This window comes from Falco cherrug, chromosome 11, assembly GCF_023634085.1.
Source record: "Falco cherrug isolate bFalChe1 chromosome 11, bFalChe1.pri, whole genome shotgun sequence".
Taxonomy (NCBI): Eukaryota; Metazoa; Chordata; class Aves; order Falconiformes; family Falconidae; genus Falco; species Falco cherrug.
The window spans coordinates 7,228,452-7,256,295 of NC_073707.1; the positions used below are offsets into that span (position 1 = coordinate 7,228,452).

A 27,844-nucleotide genomic window follows, 5' to 3' on the forward strand; every position below is an offset into this window, starting at 1 on the left:
AGGAGCTGAAGAACTAGAGGACTGGTTCTTGTCTCGACGCCTCCTCAGAGCTGCTGTGTGGAGGGCAACAGGGAAGTCAAAGAGCAGCTGCCGTGCAGCAGAAGGATCTACATGTTCCTGTATTTGCTAACTGAGTTTGGGATTAGGACAAAAAAAAAATTATCTCTAGGTGCCTCAGCAATACTAATAAAATGGTGAGTGGATCTTTTCTTGGGTGAAACTATCCAGGGAACAGAATTGCCAGCTCTGAATCCCTGAATGGATCTACGGATGAATAAAGTCTATACAGCAGAACAGCGTGGAAACTTCCAAAAAAGCTGCACGTCCTCAGACAGACCTAATTTACACTGGCTGTTACACAACAGAGAGAACAAATATGGCATTTGTTGTGGAGCAGTTCGAAGATAAAACTATGAGAAAAAGCTGAAAGGAGACATTTTCGTTATGCCTTACAACAAGCCAGTGTAACAGAAATGGCAAGTCAGTGTCAAAGAGCTGGGATTCCATTTGCTTCTTGGTCTGATTCTGGAAAAAAGCTATGAGGTACTTTCTCCTATCTTGAGGCAAGACAGTGTGAATGAGATGCTTTTTGCTGATCTGGGTTTGGCTGTGGAGACATAAGCTGAAGATTCTTCAAGAGCCAGGTCTGGAGAAACAACACAGGAATTTTGTCCCTGTATACAGAGCCAGACTAAACCTTGGTGTTGGATGTACGGATAGTAGAAACCTTGAGGACCTCACCAGAATTCCTAAACCTGTGTCACTGGGTACCAATGGGCAGAACCAAAGGCCACTATTTATCTGATCAGTTGCTGGGCATCTGGTGTGGCAAACCCGGCTGGGTCTGAAGCTGTATCTTTGTGCCAGCGATACAACTTTAGCCCTTTTTGCGACACAAGTCAGCAATGGATTCCCCAAGGTTTTTGTCAAAGAGTTTTTGGTCGTGCTGGCCAGAGGTGAGGAGCTTCAAAAACCCACGGCTATTAAACCAGACTGCTAAGGCATGCAACGTGGCATTAGCTGAAAGGTTTCCTTTGCCACACACAGACAGACAGAGATGCAGCACAAATCCTGGAATGTCTTTTCAGGTTCTGCTTGGAAGCTCCTGAGAAGCACATACAAAATGGCAGAGGGGTAGACAGCAAAGTAAATTTATTCTATCAAAGAACGTACAATGGCGCACTAACTCCTCTGGGCTGTGGAGTGCCTGCTTCCTGCATGCACTGCCTCTTTTGCTCATGTGTATTCCTACAGCAAGAGAAAAAATTTTATTTACTCTGCAATGTGACAAGGCATATATATACAGTATGCCTGTATGTGGCATATTACTGAAAGATAGAAATAAAGCTTATTTTCTTTATTATGCAATTCTAAAAGAGACTGTACCTTAAGTTTCTATAAATGTACATAAAAAAATCAAATGCACCTGCCATAGTGCAGTGCATGGCTAGAAGATATGAAGAAAAAAAGATCTACGCAGCCCTTAAGTTATGTTTAAAAAGGATGAGAATTACAACAAAGTAGTGCTACATAACGTCAAATTGATGTAAAACAAGAAAAAATGAGTGAGGTCTCTATTCTTATTTAATGTATTCTGTCTTTACATTTTGAAGGATAAATTCTTACAAGTAAATCCCAAGTACCTCCAGGTTTCAGACCTGTATCTTTATTTCATTCTTTCCAGAGCTCTTTCAATATGCCATTATAAATATTTTACTAAATCCTCTCTTCCATCCAAGACATAATCCAATCTTGATTCTGCTGCCTGCATATATCCATTTGGGACTACTAGAATCACCACAAGCATTAATGCAAATGCACCTTTCTCTGCATTTTTCATCAGCTTTCAACCATTCATCCATTTAATTTCTTATGGGGACTGTTTAAATACTAGACTAATTTTTCGGAAGCAGGATTGTCCCATGGTCTTTGTTTTACAGTATCAATGCTTTGTAGGCTTAATGGCTAGTCCAAGGGATTTTGTACATGAAGAAACAGCTCCAAACAATTATGAAATAGTTGCTGCTGCACTATGTCTACAGATGGATAATTTCATGACTTGATAAAAATGTTTTCCTGCAGTTTATCATAGCGTATTTTAGGTAGTCTAATGAAATTCATTTTAAGAAAACAAACCTCCTGCAGCAGATCCTCTACAGAATGGTTGAATCGATCCACAAATTCATCAATAAGTTGGCTGTGGGCTATGTCAACTCTGTTCTGGATTGTATATTCTTCACTACAGAGTATGCTGTAGGTTTTGCTGCAGGCTTCGAGAACATCTGATTCCACATGCTTTTCCACCACAAACTTAATCTGTTTCAGTAAGGCATCCAGATGCTGTAATCAGAAAAGAAGTTCAGCTTTCACTTCACCTGAACAGGAAACTCAAAGAAAAAGTCCTTTAAGGAATACCCCAAATCAAGGTTAGATTACTAATAAGCCAAATGAAGGCACAGTGCTATGCGACTAGAGTAGTAATCAGATACTTGAAAGCAACCAGACTTCTTGCCCAAAGTACTATACCTTTTCCATTCTGCCTGTGCTATAGATTTCCAGATCAAAATACTGAGGGATCTGCAGGAGATTTGCAACCTTCTCGGCATCAGCGGAATACTAGAACATCATTGAAACAAAACAAAAAAATAGTGAAGTAAAAATAAACACCTACACTACAGAATGAGAAAGTTCAAAGACAGTTGTAAATACCAGTGAGGGATTTATTTTGTTGAAAAATGTACCTTCGATAGTAACATGGGAAGTGCAATAATGAAATGCTCAGTCAATTTATTTCTGTCATCTATCTGAGTTTTTCTTTCTTTTGCTGTCAAGACCTGCAAAGCATCAAAAATAACCAAAGTAAATACAATTTCTGCATATAGCATTCATTAATTTTTCTAAAGTTTGTATTACAAACAAAAATCCATGCAAGTGTATTTTTAATAAATCAAAAGAGGAGGGAATAAAAAACTCAAACACATTTGGACTGAACAGTGATTAAATGGGAGGACTGTGCCCTAAGAAGCCGTGATTGAAAAGGAAAATATCATATCATCCAGCATGATATTGCCTCCACACATCAACATTTTTTTAGGATTGAAATTCAAATATAACCCAAGTCAGTGGAAGTTTTGCTATTTCTTCCAAGTGAACTGAGCTCTGGCTTTCACACATTAAACAAAGTGTTAATGTAAGACCTCAGGGCGAACTGAAGTATAATTAAGAAAACCAAAACCAAACCACACTGTAACAGTGATTTTCATTAGCGGATTCATGGCCTCATCTCTAAACCAGAATGTAATTCTCAGTGAGAACATACATCCAAGTTCACAGAACTCATTTACAAATTTCAGTGATAACTAAAGCTATCAATGCTCTCATAGCAAAACCACCTTGAAACAGTGAATAAAGAGACAATAATCAAAACAGCATGCTTCATAAAAGCTTAGATCTGGCTTCTTGGCTTCAGAAAAGGAGAGAATACTTTTGAAAACAAATAATAAAATACAAGTTAGCTAATGATTTATGTATAGCAAAGCTGCCAGACTGCATGATAAGGGTTAAAAGCTAAAGTCAGAGAAAAAACTATTTCACAAGAAGGTGAGTGCATAATTAGAAATCTGCTCCCATTTCAACTCAGAGAATATGCTAGCAAGATCACGAGAACATGACAAACCTCTACTGACAAGTCAGAGATCCCTGCAGTTACCATCCCATAACTCATGATCTAACTGGAAAGAAGCAAAAGCTACATGTCATACCTACACCTCTCTGTAAGTGAAGAGGAACAGCTGGAAACAAAATGTGTGCTGGGATGATAGGTAGCCTATTGCACCAGCAGGAATAAAAAACAACCACGGCAGTGGAGAATAGATTTGTAACTTGAGTAAGCAACCACTTCCATAATACACGGCAGACAGCTGGGTACACACAGCAACAACCACAATTCCTGCACCAACTTGCAGTGCAGCACCGCCTGTGCCAGCAAAAGCTGCTAGCTCATAGGAATAGGGAGACAACCCAAACGCAGCTAGCAAGTCAGGCTCCCACCCCCTAACAACCCAGTCATGTTCTGGTGGTCAAATATTGCTATTCAGTAGCAATATGAATTAATCTGCGTCCCTAGGATCATCTTGTGGCTCTTTTGATCATCATTCAGAGGTGAAATTCATTTTACCGAAGTGTTCTCTTCAGCTTTGAAGAAATACAGCCACTGAAAATCTAGACTAAGCAATATGTTAAACTTGAGTGAACTGAACTGTAGATCACTTGAGATCAAAAAAATACATGGAGAGCTAATAGTGCATTTATTTGGTACTCCAAACTGAAAATACAAACATGAAATTTTTGTTAATTTTAAGGTTGCTTTGTCCACTAGAACAGATAGCAGGTAGAGACAAAACACAGGTAAGTTGTGTTTACAATACAGTTTTGGTTACAGAGGGTATTACATCTTATTTAAATTTGAGTTAAGTGCTTTCATAGATTCCCCTCTCACCTTAAAATATTTCAATGAATCAGGAATCTCTTAGAATATGCTTATTAATTAAAGGTACATAAAGCATGTTTAAATTGATGGCTACTTGGAGCTCCTCCTGGGATGCTGTTTCTGGACATGAGGCTCATCTGGTTTTGGACATAAAAATTAAGAAGCTAAGCAACTGCATTTAGTTTAGCAATAAAGAATGCTAAGTTTATCTCCAGATTTCGCCTTCAATAAGTCTGTGGCTTTCTTTAATAAACTAGTTATGATTATTCAGAACAGAACCTAACAGAAGTACCAAATGATTGCATGGGTTTATTTCATTTTAGTCTAACCTAAATAAGGGGAGGACTACCAAAAATCAGGGAAATACATTTGGGAAGCTGAGATTCTTTGAGAACATGGATGCTGTATTTATGGAGAATACAGCTGAAAGCCTGTTGATCACCCTGCCCTCATGACTCTAAACTGAAATCCTTAGAAGTGTGCATGCCCAGCCTTGAGAATGGGCTTCCACTCACCCCCCATCACTATAAAATAAATGAAAAAGGCAGCTAGATTGCAATATGGCCAGAATGTCACATATTCAGTGGGAGAGGCCAAAGAGGATGGATACATAAAACCACAGATGCATTCAGGCTGGTCCCAGTGCCACCCCTCCTGCTCGAAGCTGAGCCAGCTCAGGGGTCAGAGCACAACGCTCAGGGTTTTGTCCAGTCAGGTCTTGAAAACTGCCAAGGACAGAAACCGCACAAATCCTCAGCTTCTGTGCCAGTATGTAACCGCTCTCATGACGAAGACACCATTGGCTTTTTCTGCAAATTTTATGGCCATATTAGCAGCACATTCCTTTTCATGGAAGACAGTCAGAAGTAATTTTGTTTTCCTCCTGAGGTCTACACTTTCAACTCTAAGCTAGATTTAACATTAAGGGCTGTAGATGTGGGTATGTTACCAGTCTAAGGCAGGGTATGATAAAAAGAACTTCTAAAAAATAATAAAAAAATATTTTCATGCTGTAAATTTATATTACTTAGCTTGGCAATATAAAACCCAAAATCAAAGAAACAAACAAAAAACCAAACATGTCCAGAAAGACAATTTCTACTATTTTTCTTCAAAAACGTTCACATGAAACAGGAAACACTAATTATAAAAATCTTATTTTAGTGTCAAAAAGTGGCATCATAGACAAATATTTTATGTTACTATAGAAACACACGCAGGTCTGAGCTACCTGCTGCAGTACCACTTACTCTCTTGCCAGTGCCTCTGCCTACTGGAGGGTGTGCTTCAGCCGCTTGCCTGATTGTACACACCATCAGCTCAATCAGAGCGCTCTCCTGCCGGTCAGACATCGCTGCGTAGGGAAAAGAACAAGGACCATCAGTTCTGATGTGTGTGCGAGACATCTTACCGAAGCCAAATAAGCGAATGCAGTTTTAAAACATGGGGAATAAGCAGGAAGCCCTGAAGGATTATAAAGGATCTGGCATGACACCCATTGCTGCTGGGGACTCCTTGCTACAAGCCTCCCTGGCTACCTTGTGCACACAGGTCTATGATCAGCAAAAGGAGATTTGGAACCAATAGTGAAAGAACCCCCTTTTTTTCCTTTTGAGAATTCACTCAGTTTTAACATTGTCTGGAAAAGCCCCCTATTTAATTAACACCTGAAGTGCTTGTTTATTGAAAACTGTTATTAGCAATTTAATTTATTGAAATGTTCATGTATACATTAGTTATTTAAATATACAGACAAGAAGTCCTAGCTGTTAATATTAGGGAACCACAGTACAGCAGACTTCACAACATGAAAAATAAGAGTACAAAAATGCTGCTTTTGAAGCAAAACACATTAAAAATGGATTATACTAACATCTTCAAATATGCTTTCTAAACAAACCACAACAAACACCTCTGTCACCCACAGTGAAACATCTTTTTAAGAATAATTAACAATATTGCGCAATACCAAAGAAGTACAGAGGTCAAACAAATACCTTCTTCTCCTTGGACAGGTTCCTCCAGGAGCAATTCTGTCATACATTCCCAGTCTTTCAACAGTTCTTGAGAGCTCTCCCACAAACTGTCCACCAAATAGGCTGCATGTTCATGCAACTAGAAAATCCAAAGCAACCCATCAGTACAGTGCTCCGGTACAAGCAGCAGTTCTTTAACTTTCACAACCATTTGGCCACAGAAGGTGTCCTGGGCATGTACTCTTACGTTAGTTGGAAAGAAAATTCAGTTTGAAACTTTGAAACTAACTCTGGAATGTCTTCTTCCAACTGAATGATACAACTACACAGCAACGGGGTGATGTTTTAATAAAACATGGAAAAAAACCAAACTGAGCTTCTTTTCCATAAAGCAGCTGGTTTGTGAAAGATCTTTCTCAAGAGTTCTGACCTAGAAGCTGTAAACTTACCTTTCCTCCCTTTCTTACTGCATTATAAAAAGAAGAGACTGTGAGATATGGGACTAAGAGAGCTGTAATGTATTCGTTTTCAACAGGCATTTATTTTTCATACATGCTGCTACGTACTCAGAAAACAGTACCAGAAATCCTACTGATTTCAGGGGTTATAGAATTAATGCTAACTTCAACGGCAAAAAATGTTTTAATGTGAATTAACACAACCGTTGCAAAGTAAGAAAAAATAATCCATAGGCTTCTACTGTTTTATAAACTGATTTTTATCCACTATCAAAAAGTAACAACCACAATGCGCAGTTCTGATTTGCTTGCCAGACATGGGACTGATCCCTTAACTGAAAAACACCGAAGAGTGTAGGCAAGGAGGTATCGGTAGATGTACCTACTCTTCTGTTTCTGACAGCTCTGGGCAAAATATCGTGTGTCACAGAGCTTACTGACGCTTGTCACAAGTTTACCTGTTCCCTCTTCTGAATGCATCGTCTCTGATTGCAGTGCTTACATCTTCTAGTCCTACGCACATGGAAAATCCCAGTTCTCTTACTCTTTATTAAAACTGGAGTCATAGTGTTCTACTTTGTTTCTAACAACTCTCTCAAACACAGCAATAGCAAAATCTGGCCCCAAGAGAGAAGCAATCTTGCGGAGCAACATATGGCTTGTATGGGAAGGCACTTTGCTGACCATAGCTTCGGGAGCCAAGCTGAGTTTCTTTGCTCCTCAGAAGCATAGATAAGCTTCATGCTAGGTAACTCCCAATCACACGCACTCAGATTTAAGGTATTTTCACCAGAAAATACAATGAACTATTACAATCTAAGTTTTTAAGAAGCTGGAACTAAAAAGACATTCAGATAGCTAACTGAAGGCACACACAAGTAAGTGACATTTCATCCAGATTTGATTTGTAGGTTTAGAAGGTGTTTCTAAAAAATGTTAACATTAACACTGTACGTAAATGTTATCCTTCCTTCTCAGCATCTCTGTTTGTGTCTTTTCATTCTCACAGTCAAGTGTCCTGTTCAAGGCTTCATAACAATTAAAATGACTGATTGCAATAGCTTTTCTTTTGCTTTTTACACAAAATATATTACCCTCTCTTCTGTAGAGAAACATTTCTGTCATTCCTTTCTTTCAGTCTTCCTTTATCTTGTAATTATGACCAAATAAAATGTATCAGTTTTAAAATTCTCCCACTCTACCTTCAGAGCATCCTGTACCTGATAGCTTATCTTCTCAAGTTTTCCTTCACTCCATTGCTACTCCCCACTTGAATTACTATTAGTATGTCTACCATAAACCTTCCCGTACATGTTGTCTCTAGAGACACGAACTATGGGCACAATCCCATCCTGAATGTGTTAATCAAACACTTAATGTCATCCTATATATGCTTGTAGTCTCCATCCTCTGACATTTTCAAGACACAACTGCATAAAGCCCTGAACAACCTCATGTAATCTCACAGCTGACTCTGCTTTGAGCTAATGACCCTCAGGTCCTTTTCACTCTGAATTATTCTATGATTCTAACAAAAATTTGTGATATTAAGCAATTTTTGTTCCTTTCCAGTTTGAGTTATTTTACTACATAAGGAGTAACTCCAGAGGTACGCTCTTTACATTGTTATCTTAAAAAAAGCACCAGTTCCATTTCTATGTAGCAAAGAATCCTGGTAGCCACCATACTACCAGCAATGCAGTACTGAGTACAGTGGGGATGTGCAAGAACAAAATAAACCATGAAGAAGATTTTGAGTTGAATTTGCTTGATGGACAAAGAAATGGTGGCAGGGTAAAGGGCATACAGTATTTCTGAAATGATGACAACAAGGAAAAGAAAGACAACTTGTTACTGTATGTTGATAAATCACTACTTAAGTTCCAGGTTTTATTAAACATGTAAAGGTTAAAAATGAATTTTTTACCTCACTTTCAAGAAAGAAAAGAACCAACATTCTAATAAGGTTTCCATTTGGACTATTTCGCCCCCTCCTCTTTGCTAGAGCCTCTTCAGCTTGGGGATCATGTCTGCTGAACAGTCTAAAAATAAGCAAAAGGAGCTATCATGTTTATCAAAACAAATTTCATTTCTGCAATAATATGATGAGCATTCATTCTTGATATAGTAGATTTGTTCATAAAACACCATGAAAGTATCTCAAGCTATTTCTTTCAAGGGAAAGAGGACATGACCTCCGCCTGTCTGAAGAGATGAATTTATCTTCAGGGTCTTCAAGTTCACAGGGCTGGAAGAATTTCACTCAGGAAAAGCTCTCCAAAACACATTTACGTTGAAGGATTTTGCACAGGTTTATACATTTGCATAATTTGTATAGTTTTGCATTTTCAATTTACCAAGTCTTACCATGGTGGCAGCATTTATTCCACCAGTGCCTTAAGAACTAAGGTGTACCTGTGGTCACACTGACTGGGACATGGTACAAACAAACTTGACATCCCATTAAACAACCAACCTCATGTACCAGTACCAGCATAAAGGATAAAGCAAGCTACGGGTTTGTTTTTCAGGTAAATTACACAGCCCGGACTGAGTTCCTTGATGCATGGCTAATTTCCAAACTACTGCTACCTTGGAAGAGAGCTCAGACCTGCCTACATTACAATTACAGCGACGATTGTTTTACTTTGAGGAGTTTGAAAACTGCTCCTTCCTTTACAGTGAAACCACAGTCACAAAGCAGATTAGAAATGTGAAACAATATTCTGATTTCACTAATGTAACTCATTGAAAAGAGAAGGATGAGTTACACACAAACGTATTTTAGTGAAAGACATCACCTCTCCCCCACTGCTTATCTTAATAGATAAGAAATTAACATCTCTGCAGGTGCTGAAATATCTTAAAATACGCACCTCAGGGTTGAGTCAGTGTTTCTCTGAATTATTTGCTTTTGTTTGCTAACTACAGAGAGAAAGTCTGATGACTAGCTTACGTGTAGGAAGTGATATTTAAACTTACAAAATTAGGTGAGAGAAATCCCCCCTGAAAGGCCTCAAGTTTGATTCTATCTGATTTAAATGGAGCACCAGCTCTTATGTGTTAGCATAAACCAAGAGAAAATGTGTGTTAAGGAATGGGACAATCTTCTCTCAGTGCTGACCACCTTGAGAGATGTTTATGGAACATTATGAGAGATGTTTAAACAGCATAGTATCTTGTAAAGAAAAGTTAGGATAAAGTTCTGTCTTTACAGTAAGTGCACTAAGGTGCAGGTATGTCTTCACTTCCCTTCAAGGCATTTTGCAGAATTATGTTGTCACATGTTGATTAACAAAAGAATTTCAGTCTATATTTTTAAAAAGAACCTAACCCTTTCCCAAAACTTGTCAAATGTTATGTAGGAAACTAAATGGAACTGAACTTTGTAAATTAATTCATTGAAACAGACAAAGCCTGATCACAAAGACAGAATTCCAGAAATCCACTGTAAAAGCTTACAATTACAATGTGGACTTCTAATTCCCTAATAAAGCACAGAAAAGTAGAACACTGGCAAAGGAAAACATGTTTCTACACAATTTTTTCTATCATGTATCTTCGCATGAAAAATTAGATAACCTGCAATCTGATATAAATACTCTATAATTACATTAAAGAACTCTAATGTTACAAGCCATGAGGGGAAAAAATAAAACTACTGCTAAGAAGACTTTTAACTGCAAACATTAAAATGGAAAGGTTAACTCCTACGACGTGGCAATGTCCTGGTCATATAGTTACTGATGCGGTATGATTCACATCCATGGAAAAGCTAGTTCACTTCCTTTGGCACAGTGGGTACACGAAAGATGTTAACCACGGTGTAATGTATTTTTAGGGGAAGTCAGAGAATTTAGAAACAAATTTCTTAATTATTACTACATAAAACAACCTCAAGTTCACAATTTTGAAATAAACTGGTTTAAAACTTTGGAAAAATGATGACTGCTTATCAGGCAGACCATCATGGATGTACAGGCCCTATATATATATTATCACAACAGTAGCTCTGCAAGAGTTGCAGGATTTAAACCTATTTTAGAGGTTTATGCAGCCTTTGTATATTTAGCCCTTAAAGAATTAGGAAAAGTTATCTGAATTCTAGAGCAAGAAAAACGTAAATTCAGTTTCTTCAAGTCTTTATGTCTTGAACTGAAACAAGAGAATAAGTCTCTGTTTTAAATAAAATACTTGATTTGCTAAATTGGGATATTTCACTATTTCTTCTTCGCCTTTTGATCTTGCCTCCACTAGAAAGCATTCACAAATCTGGTCTTATTTCAGGGTGACTGATAACTTACTTTTTGTGAAGGAATTCTCCAGCTGCTACTGCAACAGGCCGGTGTGCTGAATACACCAAGTGATAAACATTCTCACAGTCTTCATTTGACAGAGCTTCTTCGCTTCCACTGAAAGAGTCAGAAAGTAACACCTGAACTACAACAAATGCTTGATTTCAGTCCCCTTACCTCCCTAACTTACCTGTGACCACTACAAGACTGACCTCTTCCTTCACACAAAATCCTAAATGGTTGAACACTGACTTCAAGGATCTTTGGTTCATTTTCAAACACAGAGATTTAACGGGACCGTAAGACTGAAAGCTTGTCTGATTTCCTTCTCCCAGTTGTATCAATATATATATATACACGCATACAAAATGGTATTATGAAAAATCTCTCATCACTGCTCACAAATCTTGCCCTGCTTAATTACTTAGACCATCACGCTAACTACGATGCACACATGGCAAGATGCCAAACGCTCATTATCAAACTTTATTAAACTAAAATCCTAGAATGACACATGAGGAAAAAGTAATTGCTTGCTTAAACTTATTTACTTTTATAACAACGTCTGTTTGGTTTCAAAGCTTTTAATTTTTAAAGCTTTCAAATCTGGGCCTGGGAAAACCTGCTTCAGCTTCCTGGCCTGCTCCCTTCTGGGCAGTTAAGTCTTTCCATGTGATGGTCCACGCGCTTTTGTGCACTGCAGGGCAGGAGGGGCCTCTCTGCTGGCCTGTTAAGTAGGAAGGAATATGCCCAATTCCAGCTGCTGAAAGGGCCAGGCCAGGTGGGTAAACCTGCCTCAGCAATGGGAGAAGGCACAGAAATACTCTGGATATGGGCGGTAAAAAACTAAATCAGATTACGCCACAAAGCGGGGACACACCTGTGCACCCACCAACCAAACCAACACATCATCCCTTCAGGACTGAATCACAGTGTGCATTTAGAATTACAAAGATGCCGATTCAATAAATTGTCCATCACTTTTACAGTAGTTACTGTGCTGACTAGATAGATATAGACTTCATTTTCAACACCAAGGAACTGACTCTGGTCATACCCTGCTGTGCTGGATGAAAGATGATGAAAAGGTTATTTTCTATAATCATTTATTGGCAAGAACAAGCCACCTCTTACCCTTGTCTTGGGTAAATGACACAGCTGGGGCTTCTGCTGCTTCTGAGCTCAAGGTAGATTTTGCGTGTGAGTTTTCCGAAACTCAGAAAAACTTCAATTTTTCAGCAGTGTTGAAAATACTATAAGCCTTGGAACAATTATACCCCACCAAAATATCAGTACTGTCGCATATGGTAATATTACTTCCCTCCTTGTTTAGTCAGCTTTCATCAGAAACGTTTATATGTCAGGGTTCAATACATCATTTGGCTTTATACTACAAGTAATTTTTAATCGGTTGTTCCCCATCGTGACTTCATGACATCTTATTGGAGTTCCTGCCTGCCAGAATATGACCCTGTGCTGTTCAACATGACCCACATTCTTCTGGTGCTACATGCATTTAGCTATGCTTTCACCATGCAACAGAAGAGAAAACAGGACAGGAAAAAAAAACAGGTGCACTTGATCATTTTTGACCTAAAATCTTACTGTGTTCCCAAATGTTGCTAACAACATAGGGAACTGATGTGTTCTGCATCTCATTTGTGATCATATTTGTTATATTTGCTTTAAAAATATAACAGTAGATAATAGATTTTCTTCCTAATATTAAAGTCTAATATTTGTAAAGCAGAGTGACCCCTAAATAAAAAAAATAAAATTAAGTCCAGTCTTTTTTACTAATAGGAAAAACTAGCCTAATCTTTCATCCAAATCCTGCACATCCAAAAATGTTCCTCAAAGTGGAGCTACTGGGTATGAAGTATGATGCAGGAGTTTTATGCATCTGTTTGTAAAACAGGTTTTCTTTTAACATTGGGTTTAATGAATACATAATAAAAGCTTAGGTTGGTTCAAACAGTCGGCATGTGGGATGATCTTTGGACAGGATCTTTGCCTCAGGGAAGCCACTGCATCTCTGTAAGAAAAAGCTGGGAGCCTGGAAGGATGCCTCTCCTGCGTGGCCAAGTGTTTAAAATTACAAGCTACCACTGCCACCGCCATGTAACCCAGACAAGGGTACTGTAGCATCTTTTCCCCATCAGCTTGTTTAGCAGATGGCTCTCTTTTTTTGGCTGTGTCAGGTAATCAATTCCCCTAATACTGGATCTTTGTTTAGTTACTGCTAGAGTTATCTACTAATAGTTATTATTATACATAGTAATATTATGTATATTATTACATTTCAGCAAATGTAACCCACAGATACTTGTTTCGAGGAGGACAATCATTCTGCCCTTGGCAAAAGGTATAAATGCCCTTTGGCATTCTTCCACAACAATGGATGCACTAATGATCTCAATACATCAATACGTATTTATACTCTGCCTATTTTATTTCCATGAGATGGAATATCTTATTTTAGCTTCATGAGTGTATTATTACATATTTAGTTCAACTTCAGACTAAGTGTAAAGTAACAGATTCACTTCATTACACAAGCAAAGAAATCAAGTCAATTAAATATTACTGGCTTAGGTAACTTTCAAAGAGAATATACAGGTTTTCAAAAATACTCACTGAAGTATTAGCGTGACTAATCGAATGGCTTCCACAGCTACATCGTATTCCTTATCGAGTGTCATTGATACAATGCGATCCTGGAAAGGAATTTTGTTACAGTGAGAAAACAGAAACTCACAGCCATCAGATGAAGAATTCTATAGATTACAGAATAAATACTCTTGGGGAGAAAGGTCTTTCAACTAGACACGTGAAAGCCCTTTAATATTATTCAACCATTTAAGGTGCATCTTAGGAACCTGTGTGCTATATGCACAATGGAACAACAGGCAAGTACTCAGGAATAAGAACAAGTGCTTAACAAACAGTCCTTATCCTTGTGTGCTTTCCAGGAAGAAAGCAAGCAGACTTTGGAGTTGAAGCACTGTTCTGGCCTGGTCTTATTTAACAGTTCTTGACTAAAAAGGAATGTATTCGGTTGGATGGCGGCAGAGAAATTGCTCCACTTCATCCCCCTGAAAACCAGTAATTTTAGAGCTATGAATGCTGCATATATGCATATTTGGAAATGCTGTGAAGAAAATCACCCCTGAATATATACACCTGCATATTGCCTATAAAGTTGTGGACTTTATATCTGGCTACATCTTAATGCTTGAAGCTGATCTCAAGAATTACACTACCGACGTTCCACAGGAAAGCGGGAAATTCCATGGTTTGACATTGTATTTTCCTATACTCTTTCTAGAGGAGACAAGCATACCACTTTCCCATCAAATCTAATTATTTTATGCCTTCTAAGGACCATGTAGTTATAAGAAGCCTCCCAAGGTTTTTTATCTTCTTAGTTTCAGTTTGCTTACTGGCAACCAAACCCAGATGTGATTAGTGTAAATTGCCCTTCCTATCTGGGGAGAATTCCTATCCATCCATAAAAATGCAGTATGTCTTCATGTTCTTTTCTTGACTGATCAAGTTAATGAAAAGAAATTGGGCCATCTGAAAATAAAACTTGATTTCTCTGGCTTGACCTGCTTCAGGAAGGACTAGGTACTATATGAATTTTGGGATGGCAAAAAATAGAAGTCAGGGACTGGAAAAGAAACAAGGGATGTGTTAGGAAACAACAGTGAAAGTCACCAAGAACAAATCAGGACAAAATAATAAAAGTGTATCACCTCTTTTTTCTACTATTCCAGGCATTTAAATGCTGAAGGTGAACACAAGCAACAGATGCTTATTTCAATATTCAAATTTAGGAACAGTATATAAAGAATGCATTGTGGCTGTGTCAAGGGTTGTCTCTCAACAAAACCAGGTGTGTAGAGATAACTTTTTGTCACTATGACTGAATGCACCTCTATCAAAAAAAAGGTTCCTGGGAAATTTGATGCATTTAACTGTTCTATCTAGACAGCTTTAGAGACTTTGTGAACTCCATGAAGAGACTCAAACAGTGAAATAGTTTTCCAAACAGGAAATTCTGTGGATGGACAAGATAAAAAAAACTGCTGTCAATTTTTCCTACAGTCCTGGCCACAGAACAAGAACTAATAACAACATTAAGAGAAAGAGCCAAGAGACATTGATCTTAAAAGTATCAGTGGAATTTCATATACCCCCTCAAAGTGTATCCTAAACTCCAGGATACCACAGGGAGGGAACTAACTGCACAAGAAGGAATAAGCACACAAGTATAAAACTCCTTCACATCTCTGAAAAAAGCCTAGAAGGGATCCTCTCTTCTGCCTACAGAGCAAGAGGTACTCTCTGAATTTGAAGTCCTTTTGGACTTTGAAGCTGCTGATGCAACAATGTTCTCTTATCCAAAAAAAATGGTTTTTCCTCTCAATTTTTCTCAGAAACATCATGCTTAAAATAAACAGAGTGGGATGTTATTTTCTGCCTTGGTGCCAGCATCTCTGTGTGATGCCAGCCAGGCACCAAAATCCTTGAAAATGAGACCTGAACACCTAATGTCTCTGGAAGGTGTAACTTCTGTGGATTAGGAAGTTACAAACCCCCAGCTGCTCCATCTGCTTTGGCAGAAATTCGCTGTACTACTGTACAGCAGAACAGGACACAGGCCTGTATTTATAACCTGAAATACCAATTTTCACTGGCTATGAAGATCAGTTTGCAATTATGTATTAGGCTGTGAACAAGGCTGGCTGAAGAGCAAATCTATCTCCTTTTGCTTCCAAGGCTGCAGAGCCAGCACTCTCCGGCAAAGGGCCAGGAACTGAACGACTGCACCTAAATCTGCCGGTGTCTTGGCTTTGGCACTGGCTGCAAAAGAGTTAATTCCCATCTTTTCTATACGGCTTCAGTTAATGTTTGTATCAGACAGGACTTCTTGACGAAAAACAAAAAGCTCCTCTTTGATGGACAAAAGTTTCTCTCACGGACAAAGCTTACTTTCTAGCACCTACTATCACCCACTCCTAGAAACACAAACAAATGCAGGAAAGAACACACGTCTTTCCTTTGGAGAAGGGACATCATCAGATCCTCGTCACAGCTATTGGGAAGGCAGTGAAATATTAACACCTCAGCACAAGTCATTCTGGATCAAATTAATTTATACTTTAAACAGCTAGAAGATCTCTAGAGAGATTTCTCTTGACAGTTTGAATGGACTAGGCCGAGTATCAGCTGAACTGTGCAGGTCAATTAAAGTCTGATGAGGAAATATAAATAAGCAGCCATGGAACTGAGAATGGCGTTTAGGTCAATTATTTTTCAGGGGGTGCTGGTAAGAGTTTGTGGTGGCAAGACATTTAAGTAATATATCACAGATTCAAAAAGCATTAATTTGAAACTTTGCTCTATAGTGGTGCCAAAGGCTGCATCCCTGTCAGCACAGCTGTAAATCCAAGGGCAGGCATTTGGGCAATGCCAGCTCTTTGTCCTCTTGATGGGGCTGGAAACTGCAACTGATAAAACTGTTGTGTTAAACAAATCTGTTCTCTCAAAAAGCTCATGGAGGCTTTGAACTCACCTTTTCTCTAATATATTGCATAATGACACAGATTTCTGTAGTAAAACCAGCTTTAACGGAACAAAGACAGATGAGGATTCTTAACAGGGTTCCCTTTCGTCTGAATCTTTTTGACAGAAATGAAAATTCCTCGTGCTGTTCTAAGCCAAGCAGCAATGTACAGGCTAACCTAACTCCTTCTAACAAAGAAAACCATCTATACTGTGAAAAAGCTGGAGGAAGTATTTAGACGTTTCATGCTCCTCTAGTTTTTCAAGTACATTACTAACTATTTCTCAAAGTGCCTCCAGTTGTCTTGAAAAGTTTTGCTGGTGGATGGGACAGGTTCAGACTCAAAGCAGCACTTTCTCTCACAAATTATAGGACGCTGAGAGATGCACCCAGCACATTTTCTAGTAAAGAGAAGCAGATACAGAGACCAGCAGGGTTTTAAAGGCCTATTTCAAAATAAATCAAATTACAGAAGGAGCAAATATAAACAAATCTGTAAGTCTGCACAGATGGAACAAGAAAAGCAGCAGAGTCGGAGGGTTTATTTTTCTGGAGAGTTAACTAGTATTTCTGGTTGTCCCGAGATAAGCAAACCAGACTTACGGAGGCATTACACAAGTAGTCTGAGGTCTGAACCTGTTTGCCAGGCACTCTTCTATGGCAGGAAACTTTGCTTTTTACTGCAACAGTCCCAGAATACAAGCCCTCAAGTGATCTCACAAAATGATCTAGTTTCATCTCCCACATTAAACCACTCCTAACTCATTCCTGACAGATATTTTATGTACCATAAAAAAAATCTCAAATGAAGGAGATCATTAATGAAGAGTCTCCTCTATTATATACTAGCATTTTAGACAAAAAGCCTTCCTTAAGTGTCTAGACTTCACTGCAGTTTAAGCATCTTTTTTCTTCATCTCAAGTGATGTGGTAAAAGGCACATTACTATTACATTTTTATGAATCGTTTACATAAGGGAAGATAGGTACTTTGTGTATTTCTGTATTTTGTCCTTTCCTAGATCAAACTGGAGTTACTAGTAACTGCAATGACAGACAAAACCAGTGAAGCAGTGTAAAATCTACAGTGAGAAGCTTTTTAAATCTCATGCACAGTAGTTATGAGTACTTAAATCTCCACTTTTTACTAAACAATTTTCATCAGCATTATAATAATGATTTAAACAAAAATAAATCGGTCGTCTCCACTTTTTTTCTAAACAGAATTTTGCATCAGGATTATCATCATGATTTTAACTAAACAGTCTTTCCTTGGAGGGTAGCCTTTACCACAGCTCTGTGTTCTCCAGAACACAAAAGCAATGGTAAAAAGTGCCAGCTGACGTGGTGACAGCGCCTGAAAGCTTTCTGTGCAGAGCTTCCAAACAGAAGCAATGACTATTTCTACACTCATCTCTCCAGATACGTCACTTGTGAAATAAAGCAGTCGTGCCATACAGTGAATCGACAGGCACGTTCTCATCAAGATATTAAGCAAAAAGTCAGGGTGTTTGTGCTAGTAAAAAACTGATGACATATTCCTCCAGTACTTAGCTCCTAAACAGGACAATCATGCTCAGGGATTTGTCTGAAAGGGCAATGTAAACTGTTCTGCAGAAGTGTAGAATATTGTGATGCAGATCAAAGTATCTCTTTCTCCAAAATTAAGCACATACTCAGCTAAAAAGCTGTCTTACAATCTTTTGTTACAGGCTGTTACTTTCAGATGTATTTTGGATTGTGTGAAACACCCAGTACATGTCCTTAAAATTCAATACATCTAAAATTAAATAAACACAAGCAGATTGAATAATGACAATATATAAACTGTCAATAATACAAACAGATAAATAATCATCTTGGCTAAGCCTGACAAATCTTACGAGACAAAACACTGTAAAAATAATTTGGCTTAATCTCAGCATTGAGTAATACAGTTTTACTACTGCAGTATTCACAAGCCTTGTCACAAACAAATGAGTTTATTTTTGCATTTAATATCCACGACTCAAAGACCACAAAAAGATGAGATAGATGATACTTTTATTTTCTGTACTCCTTCCAAAAATTGTATTTGCTCTTACCTTGAATCTATTAGTGAACAGCTCCAGTTTTGGAAATAACTCTCTGTTGGTATAGAGACTCTGAAGAGCTTTCAAACACTTCAACCTCACTTCACCTTGCTAAATAAAACACACTAAGATTAGCTGATAGAATACCCTAATCAAATGCACATGAATATTAAATAATATCATATTTTAATTTAATGTACATTTAAAATTTTATGCAAATGTGTTACCAAAGCCAATTTGCAATTCAGCTAAAAACCAAAACCCACATGCAGCTGCCTGCAAACAATGTTAATGCTTCTCCCTATTTGCATATAGAAAGAATTGAATGTGCCATCACTTAAATGTCTGTTACTGTTTCCCTTTCAAGGAACTCCACAAAAAGATAAAAAACGTAGTAAGTAAATACAAAATAAAGATGTACGATCTCAAGGCGGTTGGTGAAGACTGTGGCTATTTATCTGGAGGAAAGAGATATAACTTCTGCCTGATAGCAGGTGTTTACAGTCGGTGCGCAAGCGTTCAAACCGACAGAGCATAGGCTGTGTGTAGCCCACTCAAGCAGCTCAGCCATCTCCGAGCACCGCCTCTCCTTTTTCCAGGGTCAGAAGGAATACAAACTGGATTTATTATTCTGAAATTTTCTGCATGCCATCTCTCACTCATCACAGCACAGGCACAGGTTGAAGGATGCAAAAGGCCTGAGAGACCCTCCAGTAGGGAGCAGGCTGCTGCCACAAGAAGGCATCTAAAGCCACGGCCTGAGGAGCCTCTGGGAAGAAGAGCAGCTTGTGTCTGTCCATCTGAGTTGTTTTGGTGGCAGCAGCTCATTCCCAGTGGCTCTGTAGACAGGGATCGCTTTGATCTGGAGGGCTGCAGGCAGGAAATGTGGGTGTCATGAGACAGTGCCTATGGATCAAGGTTTGTCACCTATAGGAACATACATGATAAAGAAAAGGGCTGGATCCCCTGTGCACACACACATTATCTGGCTGGCTGTAGATGTACAACTCAGCTCAACTCCATAGTCTTGGCAAACTATGGATTCTTGTGGAAAAATATTTGTAGGTAGCAAAAAGGTTAGAAACACAAGTCTGCTGAAATACGGTCTGCAGACTTCACTGCAGAGTGAACTTAGTGTTACGAAAGCGAGCGCGCTACCAAGTTTAAAGCCTTAAGCTGTTCAAGAACTAATACAAATTATTGAACTTCATGAATAAAACTGCACACCTAGAGGGATTAATTTCTGAGCCTGTCTATTCTATAATCAAGTCTGTATTAAAAAATCTGCTCAAGCTAGAAACTGAAATAACATTCAGAAACTGACACAAAACCAGAAGCTAAACATTCTTAAGTTTCTTCCTTCCTTCACACCTATTTCAAAAATTGAAAGAGAAGATAAAAGAAGGACAGAAGTTGAAAGGAGGATTTTCAGTAGAACTTCTCCTTGAAGAACTATTGTTCCCGAGAAATCATCTTTTCATATCTGTGAGGAGTCTCCTGAGCACTCACGCTCTCTTCTGGGGATCTTTTTGACTACCACTACAGAGAGAGTCGATGAAATGGAAGTCATATTTAGAAGATCTATCACAGGATCTTGCAAGGTACAGAACTAACTTTCTTGAAGACATTTTATATGGATGAGATCAGGTGCTAAAAAACCACAGAGAAATGTTGCTTGGCATTCTTATTTTTGATAGTACCTGTGTTGCAGTACTAGAAATGGTGTTTTCTCTGCTGTGTGGCATTCAGAAAGGCTGGGGTCTCCGGAGTCATCACTAATCATTAGCAGAGGATATAAGCCTCTTTACAGCCTTAGCTTATTTAGCCACAGAAGATCAGTATCAGTTTTGGCATGAGATGAACGCTACGGAGCAACAGTGGGGTAGCAGGTTTAGTTGCAACTCCACTGAAGGCTGTCCTGCCCGTGAGCAGATGGCTTGTTACTCAGCCAGTGCTGTAGTCCCAAAATGCTAACTGCTAAGTTGGTTAGGTACAGAAAAAAACCAGTGCCAACAGCAACCAGAGTTTGAGACCCGTGCGGATAAGGTTTGGACTCTCAATGGAGTTCAAAGCCCGTGTGGAATTCACCAAACACTGTGAATCAATGGTCCCAGAGTTAAGTTCAGGCCTGATACTGAGGATCTCTGTAAGTCTTAAGTGAGTAAGTAAGACAAGGTAGATCGGATTTGGTACTTGCATGGCTTGCCAGCAGACTGAAGCCAGATGCTACCCAAAGCGTGCTGAACCAGGCTGCTCTCCTCCTGCTGCTCACCAGCTCTGAGGCAGAAGACAGGTGACTGCAGGAGCAGGCAAGGAAGAGAGAAAGGCTGTGTTACAGCTGGTCCCTCTGCCTGAGAACAAAGGCCCAGGAGATGCAGAGGCAGCCCCTGGAAACGACTGCCCTTCTCTGCGGACAAACGATAGGAAGACTTTCTCTGATAGCAAAAGGTCTGGTTTTTAAACTGGTGGTCAAGGATGGAATTCATCTCTTCGGAGCCGGAAGAGCCCCCGCATGTCAGCTCGCTAATCCTGTTAAGAAGGTTTTAAAATAGAGTCAGCGGAGATTAGTGAGAGGAGCCCACAGGGAAGCACGAACAGCAATGACCCGGACAAGGACCTACGAAAGGCAGAACCAAAGGTGTACATGAATACACTGCACTGAAGTCCAGAATGGAGAAGTAGCAACGTGCTACAGACCATCAACATGCCAGGCACAAGATGTTTCTTGAGTAACTGTGAGATTTCATCCAAGTAATGTGAACTTTTAATAGCCCAAACACTTTTTGGGGAAAGAAACACAGCAGAAATTTCCTGTCTAGCAAGGTCAGCAGGTGGGAATGCTAAAGCTGCGGTAATTCTTAAGAAACTTAGCCCAGCTAAAAGCTGCAAACAGTGATACAGGGCAAGGACAGGAAGAGACTTACTAAACAACAAGATGAACTTACTTAAAAAATTAATTAATTAGGAGGTCAAAAGGAATAAAAAAAATAAAAAGGGCCTGGGCACAGTATGGAATGGACACAAGAGGTAATGAAGAAAACGTTCTGCAAATATCTTTATAGCACAGCAAAGTTAGCGTGCTTTGAAGGAAGAGGAGAAAAGTAGTCGACACTTTTTCTGTGCACAGTGGGTAGGAAAGGAAATAATAAATTAAAACTACAGCACAGACTATTTAGCTTATGCGAGGAAGAACTTTTTAGTGGCAAACAAAATCAAGCACTCAAACCGCTACATGAAACTGTGGAATAACCAGCACTAGGGGTTTTTAGAAAATATGACTGTGTGTGAGAACCACTGCAGATATACAGCGAACTCTACCTTCAGCAGGAAAAGAATAAGCAAAAGTATTTCCCAGAATAGATTTTAGACAGATTTTCTGCAGTTCGGAGCCGAAGTTCACAGTGAGTATGAGACAACCTAAGGCAGCAAATATTTGCCACCATGCAATGTCATTAAATCTGTCAGAGAAAATGAGCATCGCTTCCCAGCTATTTTCGTGTAGTCACATCTATGTTTTAGAAACAGAATGAACATATCTGAACGGAAAGCCTTGCCATTTTCTAAGTAAATGACAGACAAAATATCCGCATTATCAGCATTCTAAAACTAAGACCTTCCATTCTCCTGAATTTCATCTTCCAGAAAAGTTTATTTACCTGGGGTTTTGTCCAATTTATAATTTTGACACTTTATTATTGTGGATTCCTGAATTCATCCACATTGTAATCAGTTCTATGTGTGCCTTTTTCTCCATTCTAATTATTCCTGTAATTCCCCTTCTCTCAAAGCTTTTTTAGAGTATTTATACAATTTTATTATTTTTGTTATATAAAATTCTTTTCATGAATGAGAAATGCTTCGCACTACTACTTAATTGTTAATGATTTATTTTATTTACAATTTGAAATCAGAACCTCAAACAAAAAAATCAAATGTTTATTAACACTGTGTAACGACAGGCAGTTCTCGTATCTTCCCTATTTTTGTTGAGATAATCCTCCAGACACTTCTGAGTTTTGAGCAAAACATTGTTACTCCTGCTAATGAAGCAAAAAGCAATACATCCACCTTTCACAGCCGCAGTGTGCGGTAGTCTGTATTTGTCTGGGAGAGTCATGCCCTATTCAAAATTCTCTTTAATATGGCACACCTGCGAAAAAGAATCCATCCTGATGGAAGCACACCATTTTTGTATTTTTTTTACATGTTTATCACCAGACTCAAACCAACAATCTGTAACTCTTGTGTAAGTCTCACAGGGCTTTACAGTCTCTACTCAAGCCACCTTAGACTCTTACTAATGTTCCGTACAGCTGATAGGTTTGAGAATTACTTTGCTACCTCCCAGTGAGAACCAGACTTTCCTTAACATCCAGGGACACCACAGCTTCAGAAACAGCAGTTAAAGGTGCACTGCTGTCTGCCAGCTCACACACCAGATGACGGCTTAGATCACACAAAGACTAAGACTTTTTGAGCCCCCAGAAAATGTTTTAAGTATTTTTTAAATAGGTGGGTGTCAAGACAGCAGCAAAGTAATTTCTCTCTTTTCACAGTTCATGTTTCTTCTTTTGGATTTGTCCTTTTTTATTATTATTATTTTTTTCTGGCTAAGGGTATTCTACTTTCTTTTTAAAAAAATATATCAGGTTTTATAATAGATAATTAATTTGCTCAGCTCTTTGCCCTACCATATTTCTGCAGACCGCCCTGTTGTTTTTTTTTCCCTCTTGCACAGAAGAATGACCTAGATTACTGGGTATATTCAATGCCACAGTTTATGGAAAAGAACATGATATACTGTGTTGCATTTTGATGCCCTAGGGTGGTGTATTTTGAGGTAATCTGCTGCCTAATGACAGAAATATTTACACTGCCAGAGAGAACCAGATAAGAATGTCCTGTAGCATGTCAGTACTCATGGCAGAAGTATTCCCAGCAGGAGCAAGCAGTTGTGTTCTGTCTGCACGTGCCCACTCAATACCATTTATGAAGATACTGTCTATCATCTGATCCATTTTTTTTATTTTCTCAAGCTCTCCCAAAACTAAGGAAATTGGGTGCCAAGGAGATTATAGAAAGTTAAATATTCAGCAGTTTGGAAAAACTACAATTTCAGTTTCTATATAATCTTAACAACAAAAAAAAAGGTCTATTTCTTCATCCTTTTAAGTTAGATGCCATCACGATTAAGTACTCAAACACCATATGTCCCAGAGGACCCTGGGTTCAATCCTTTCACAGAAATAGACGGTAAGTAAAGTAGAGGCACACAAAGAAGGAAAAAGCATTTTCTTAGTAATGCCTCTAATAATCTTCTTAAACCAGTGTTAGGAACTGGTTTAAGAACCATGATTGCCTAGGTATCTAGACACACAATCACGGTTTCAAAACAGTTCCATGCATCAATGAGGCAGATGAAAATTAAGACTAGACAGTCTAATGTCACACTTTTCTTTTTAAAGGTTTTTAAAATGTAATTATATTATAGTTTTACATATTTTAATTTATGCTCCCAGATCCACGGGAATAAAAAAAAACAACTTAAAAGGTGAGAAAGGCAGAACTAGAAACCCATATTCAAATGAGAAAGTAATCTATAAGAAACAAAAAGCCCTACAGACATTCATCTGAAACCTGGGAAAGAGGCAGCATGAACGTACAAAACACACAGATCTCCCAAATTAAAGAAATGAATTCTGTATCCGACCTCTGAAAGACTACACTGGAGCTACTACAAAGAGGTTTAAGAACTGTGTCTTCCCTGTGCTTTAATTTGTATGTCTTCTCCAGCAGAATATGAAACACTGCTCATGAATCTCTTGCACTGCTGCCTCCTTTCTTTTTTGTAGTAGCCAGCTTCCAGGGAAGTTGATAATTTTAAGGTGACTTCTGTTCGTATGAAATGGAAATAACTTATGAATGTTGCCTCAGCCTTTATTTTTTCAATATTTTAAGTACTGATCATAGAAAAAATTATCTCCTGATCAAAGCAAGGCAAAATCAAGAAACCTGGGTAGCGGCCGGTGAGTTTTTCAGGTAGGGCCATTGAAAACCACACTGTTAAGTGATCTTGTACTCTTACAGGGTTTGCAATTTTAATTGGTTCTTATTCCATCTTTTATCAATATACTCCTTCCATTGCACTTCCCTCCTCCTTTCTGTGCCTCCCCAAATGTCTCTTTCTCTCCAGTCTCTCCCTTTTCATCCTTTGACACACGGCTCATCTGCCCCTGACTCTCCCCTGTGCCACCTACAATCTCTCATTCTATACATTACATATACATTACATTAATAAAAAAATATCACATATCACGTATACAGGGATATTAAACAGAATAGCTAGTGACTTAACAGACTCAGAACACCAAGGTGCTTCTGAGGCCTGCAACAAAAAATATTACAAAGCAAGCAGAAGCAGGAGGGTAGCCTGATAGAATTCTTCTGTGCCTGGTCGAGATGGAAAACTATGTTTTTTAAATCATAACACTGTAATTTAAAATCTGTCTGATATGAAAAAACATATTAATTTCAAAAAAGCTGAGGTATAAATATATGTTAAGGCCGCAGGCAGATGACTAGACCCTGGCCTGAGGTTAAGCTAACTGAGGAGGATGTGAGAAACCACTGGGCATGACATGAGAAATTGCTGGATGTGACAGATAAAAGTGTGAGAAGCTGCCATCAATCACAGACAGTGCTGTGAGGAATGGCTGGATTTCACAGCTGGTTAAAGGGAGTTACGTGAGAAATGGCTGGACTTCACAGACACGAGAAGGGGACTGAGAGCTGCTAAGTGCAGCCCTGCTAGATTCTGCTCTCCCATTGGAAGTGCTACTTTGTGGAAATGTTCTGCAAGGATTAGAACGTGCTCCAGAACATCCACTGCAATTATTCAAGGGATAATTTATTTTTAATTAAAACCCCCAGTAAAATAAAGCTCTCCACCACACCTAAAACCCTAATCCTCCAACCGGAGTTGACCTCCCTGCTGATTTGATAACTTGAAGCAATGACCTCCACCTCCTGCAGCATGCCTACTCGTGAGGCACACTGATGTTAAAAATGAAGTACACAGAGTAGCAGCTCGGCCCCTCAAAGCACGGTGATGGCCATGTTCCCATGTCCGAGCTTTAATGACGGGAAGTGTAGTGTCTCTAGAGTAAAGTGTGGTCATGGCTGATTATACCAGTAAGCAGGATCTTCTTCCTGGTCAAGTTTTGTAGCAACAAGATGTAACGTGAAAGTCTGGGGAAAGTTTGTAAAGTAGAAGATTGAGCACAACAGGTTTAGAGAGGGAAGACATCGCATACCTAATCTCTAAAGCATACAGGATACCCCTAACAAGTAAATGCCGATGCAAATCAAGGTTAGATGCAGATCTTTGTCAGCTACAGCTAAAGTACAAGAACCAGCGGCAGCTAACTTCTTTCATTAGCGAAAGCTAAGATCTTTAACTGATCTTGTTCAGACTTCAACAAAAGGGACCAAGTCATCTCCTCAGTGTTAATATGGAGTTAATAATTGTCTAAAGTTACTGAAGAAATCATCTTTTTAAAGAGTCAGCTGTTAACTCCCAGTTATGCAAGTCATCAGAATGAACTTGCAAACTTTTAATGTTTTCCAGCATTGCTCCTTAAAAAAAAGCATAGCCTGAATCAGGATGCTGGAATTTAATAAGCATTTCAACAGAAAAGGTAGTCTCATCTGTTTTCCTTTGATAACGTCAGTGAAAGAGTTCAGAGTGAAACAAGTGTTTCTAGTGGTTTTGGTAGGAGTGGGAGGACAGTTAGTCCCAGCTGCTGCCTGGTGTACAAAAGCCCCATGCAGTCAGAAGTGCAAAGTCCTGTTCTATTAGTGTTAAAAATGGGATCTGGATTTGAGGGATACTCAAGCCTGTTGTCACCCAGCAGAGAGGCACGTTGTGGATACCATCAGTACTAAGAACCATGGTGAGACAGGAAAGAACCTCTGAATATAGAAGTTTTTGCTTCCGCCTGGCAGTTCTACAATTTTTTGAAGAAAAAGCTAAAGAGAACCTTGAAGACATTCTTCAGGGGAAAATGAATTGATAAGAACTCCACCAGTTGTGAAGCCAGCGATGTCTGTTAGGGACCCAGAGATGTTCTCTTTCCTTCAAATACTGGGCAATGTAAATGGAAGACACATCTGGAAATCTCTTTTCCATTCTGCTTCAGGCACAAAGGTTCTCAGGAGTGATCTGAGGAGACTTGTCTTTCTTGTAATCACAAGAAAATCATCATGAAAACATTTCTCTTAATATATTCTAATGGAGACTGAAAACACGAAAAGAGCGCGAACCAAGCATACAGTTTGGGAGTATTGTATCCTAATTTAAGCAAATAACTTTCAACCAGCTTATTTCAAGGTAAGTAACAGGCAAGAAAAAACAGTCTTATAAATCAAAGATGATACGTTAAACATGCTTGGGTATTATAACACCAGCTACTCACAGTACACTCTGCTGTGTACAGTAATGCACAACACTTACCCTGTCATGTAGTGTCCAACCAACATATTTTAAATAACTATCATTCAGGAAGGCATCACTGTACATTTTCATCCACACACCAATTTCTTCAATACAGACAGCTCTAATCTCAGCAATAGCATCACTAATAAGGAAAAAAGAAAAGAAAAAATATTAACCAGATTACGGGTACAAAACATTTACTTCTCAATCCCATTGCCCTAGCTATAATATTTTGCTTTTACTTTTGATGAACTTCACTACGCAGGGCCTGTCACTGTTCTCACTGCCATGTCACTGATTTTCTGTTCCTTTATGTCCCTGAACTCATTGATCTATCTAGTAATTCAGTATTTCTACATTTGGATATGGTATTTCCATTGTGTCAAAAAATTGTCACCCTAGTTTGCTTCTTGTCTATTACTCCACCTTCTACCTCCCTCTTTTCAAACAGAATTATGAACCCAAGCTACAAAACCTCCTCTAGACAAT

At 38.8% G+C, this 27,844-nt stretch overlaps 1 protein-coding gene across 2 annotated transcripts in view; it reads right to left on the reverse strand.

Annotated features, from left to right (window-relative positions):
• The window catches only part of STAG1 (STAG1 cohesin complex component), a 199,728-nt gene that overhangs the window by 46,279 nt on the left and 125,605 nt on the right, over positions 1-27,844 (reverse strand). For both annotated transcript variants that reach the window (XM_055723474.1, XM_027808885.2), the window contains 10 exons: positions 27,374-27,497; positions 18,874-18,972; positions 13,856-13,935; positions 11,228-11,335; positions 8,851-8,965; positions 6,487-6,604; positions 5,740-5,843; positions 2,742-2,834; positions 2,527-2,616; positions 2,137-2,340 (listed from right to left, as the gene is read on the reverse strand). In XM_055723474.1, the coding sequence (XP_055579449.1) occupies positions 2,137-2,340; positions 2,527-2,616; positions 2,742-2,834; positions 5,740-5,843; positions 6,487-6,604; positions 8,851-8,965; positions 11,228-11,335; positions 13,856-13,935; positions 18,874-18,972; positions 27,374-27,497 (1,135 nt within the window). The remainder of the gene's footprint in view (positions 1-2,136; positions 2,341-2,526; positions 2,617-2,741; positions 2,835-5,739; positions 5,844-6,486; positions 6,605-8,850; positions 8,966-11,227; positions 11,336-13,855; positions 13,936-18,873; positions 18,973-27,373; positions 27,498-27,844) is intronic.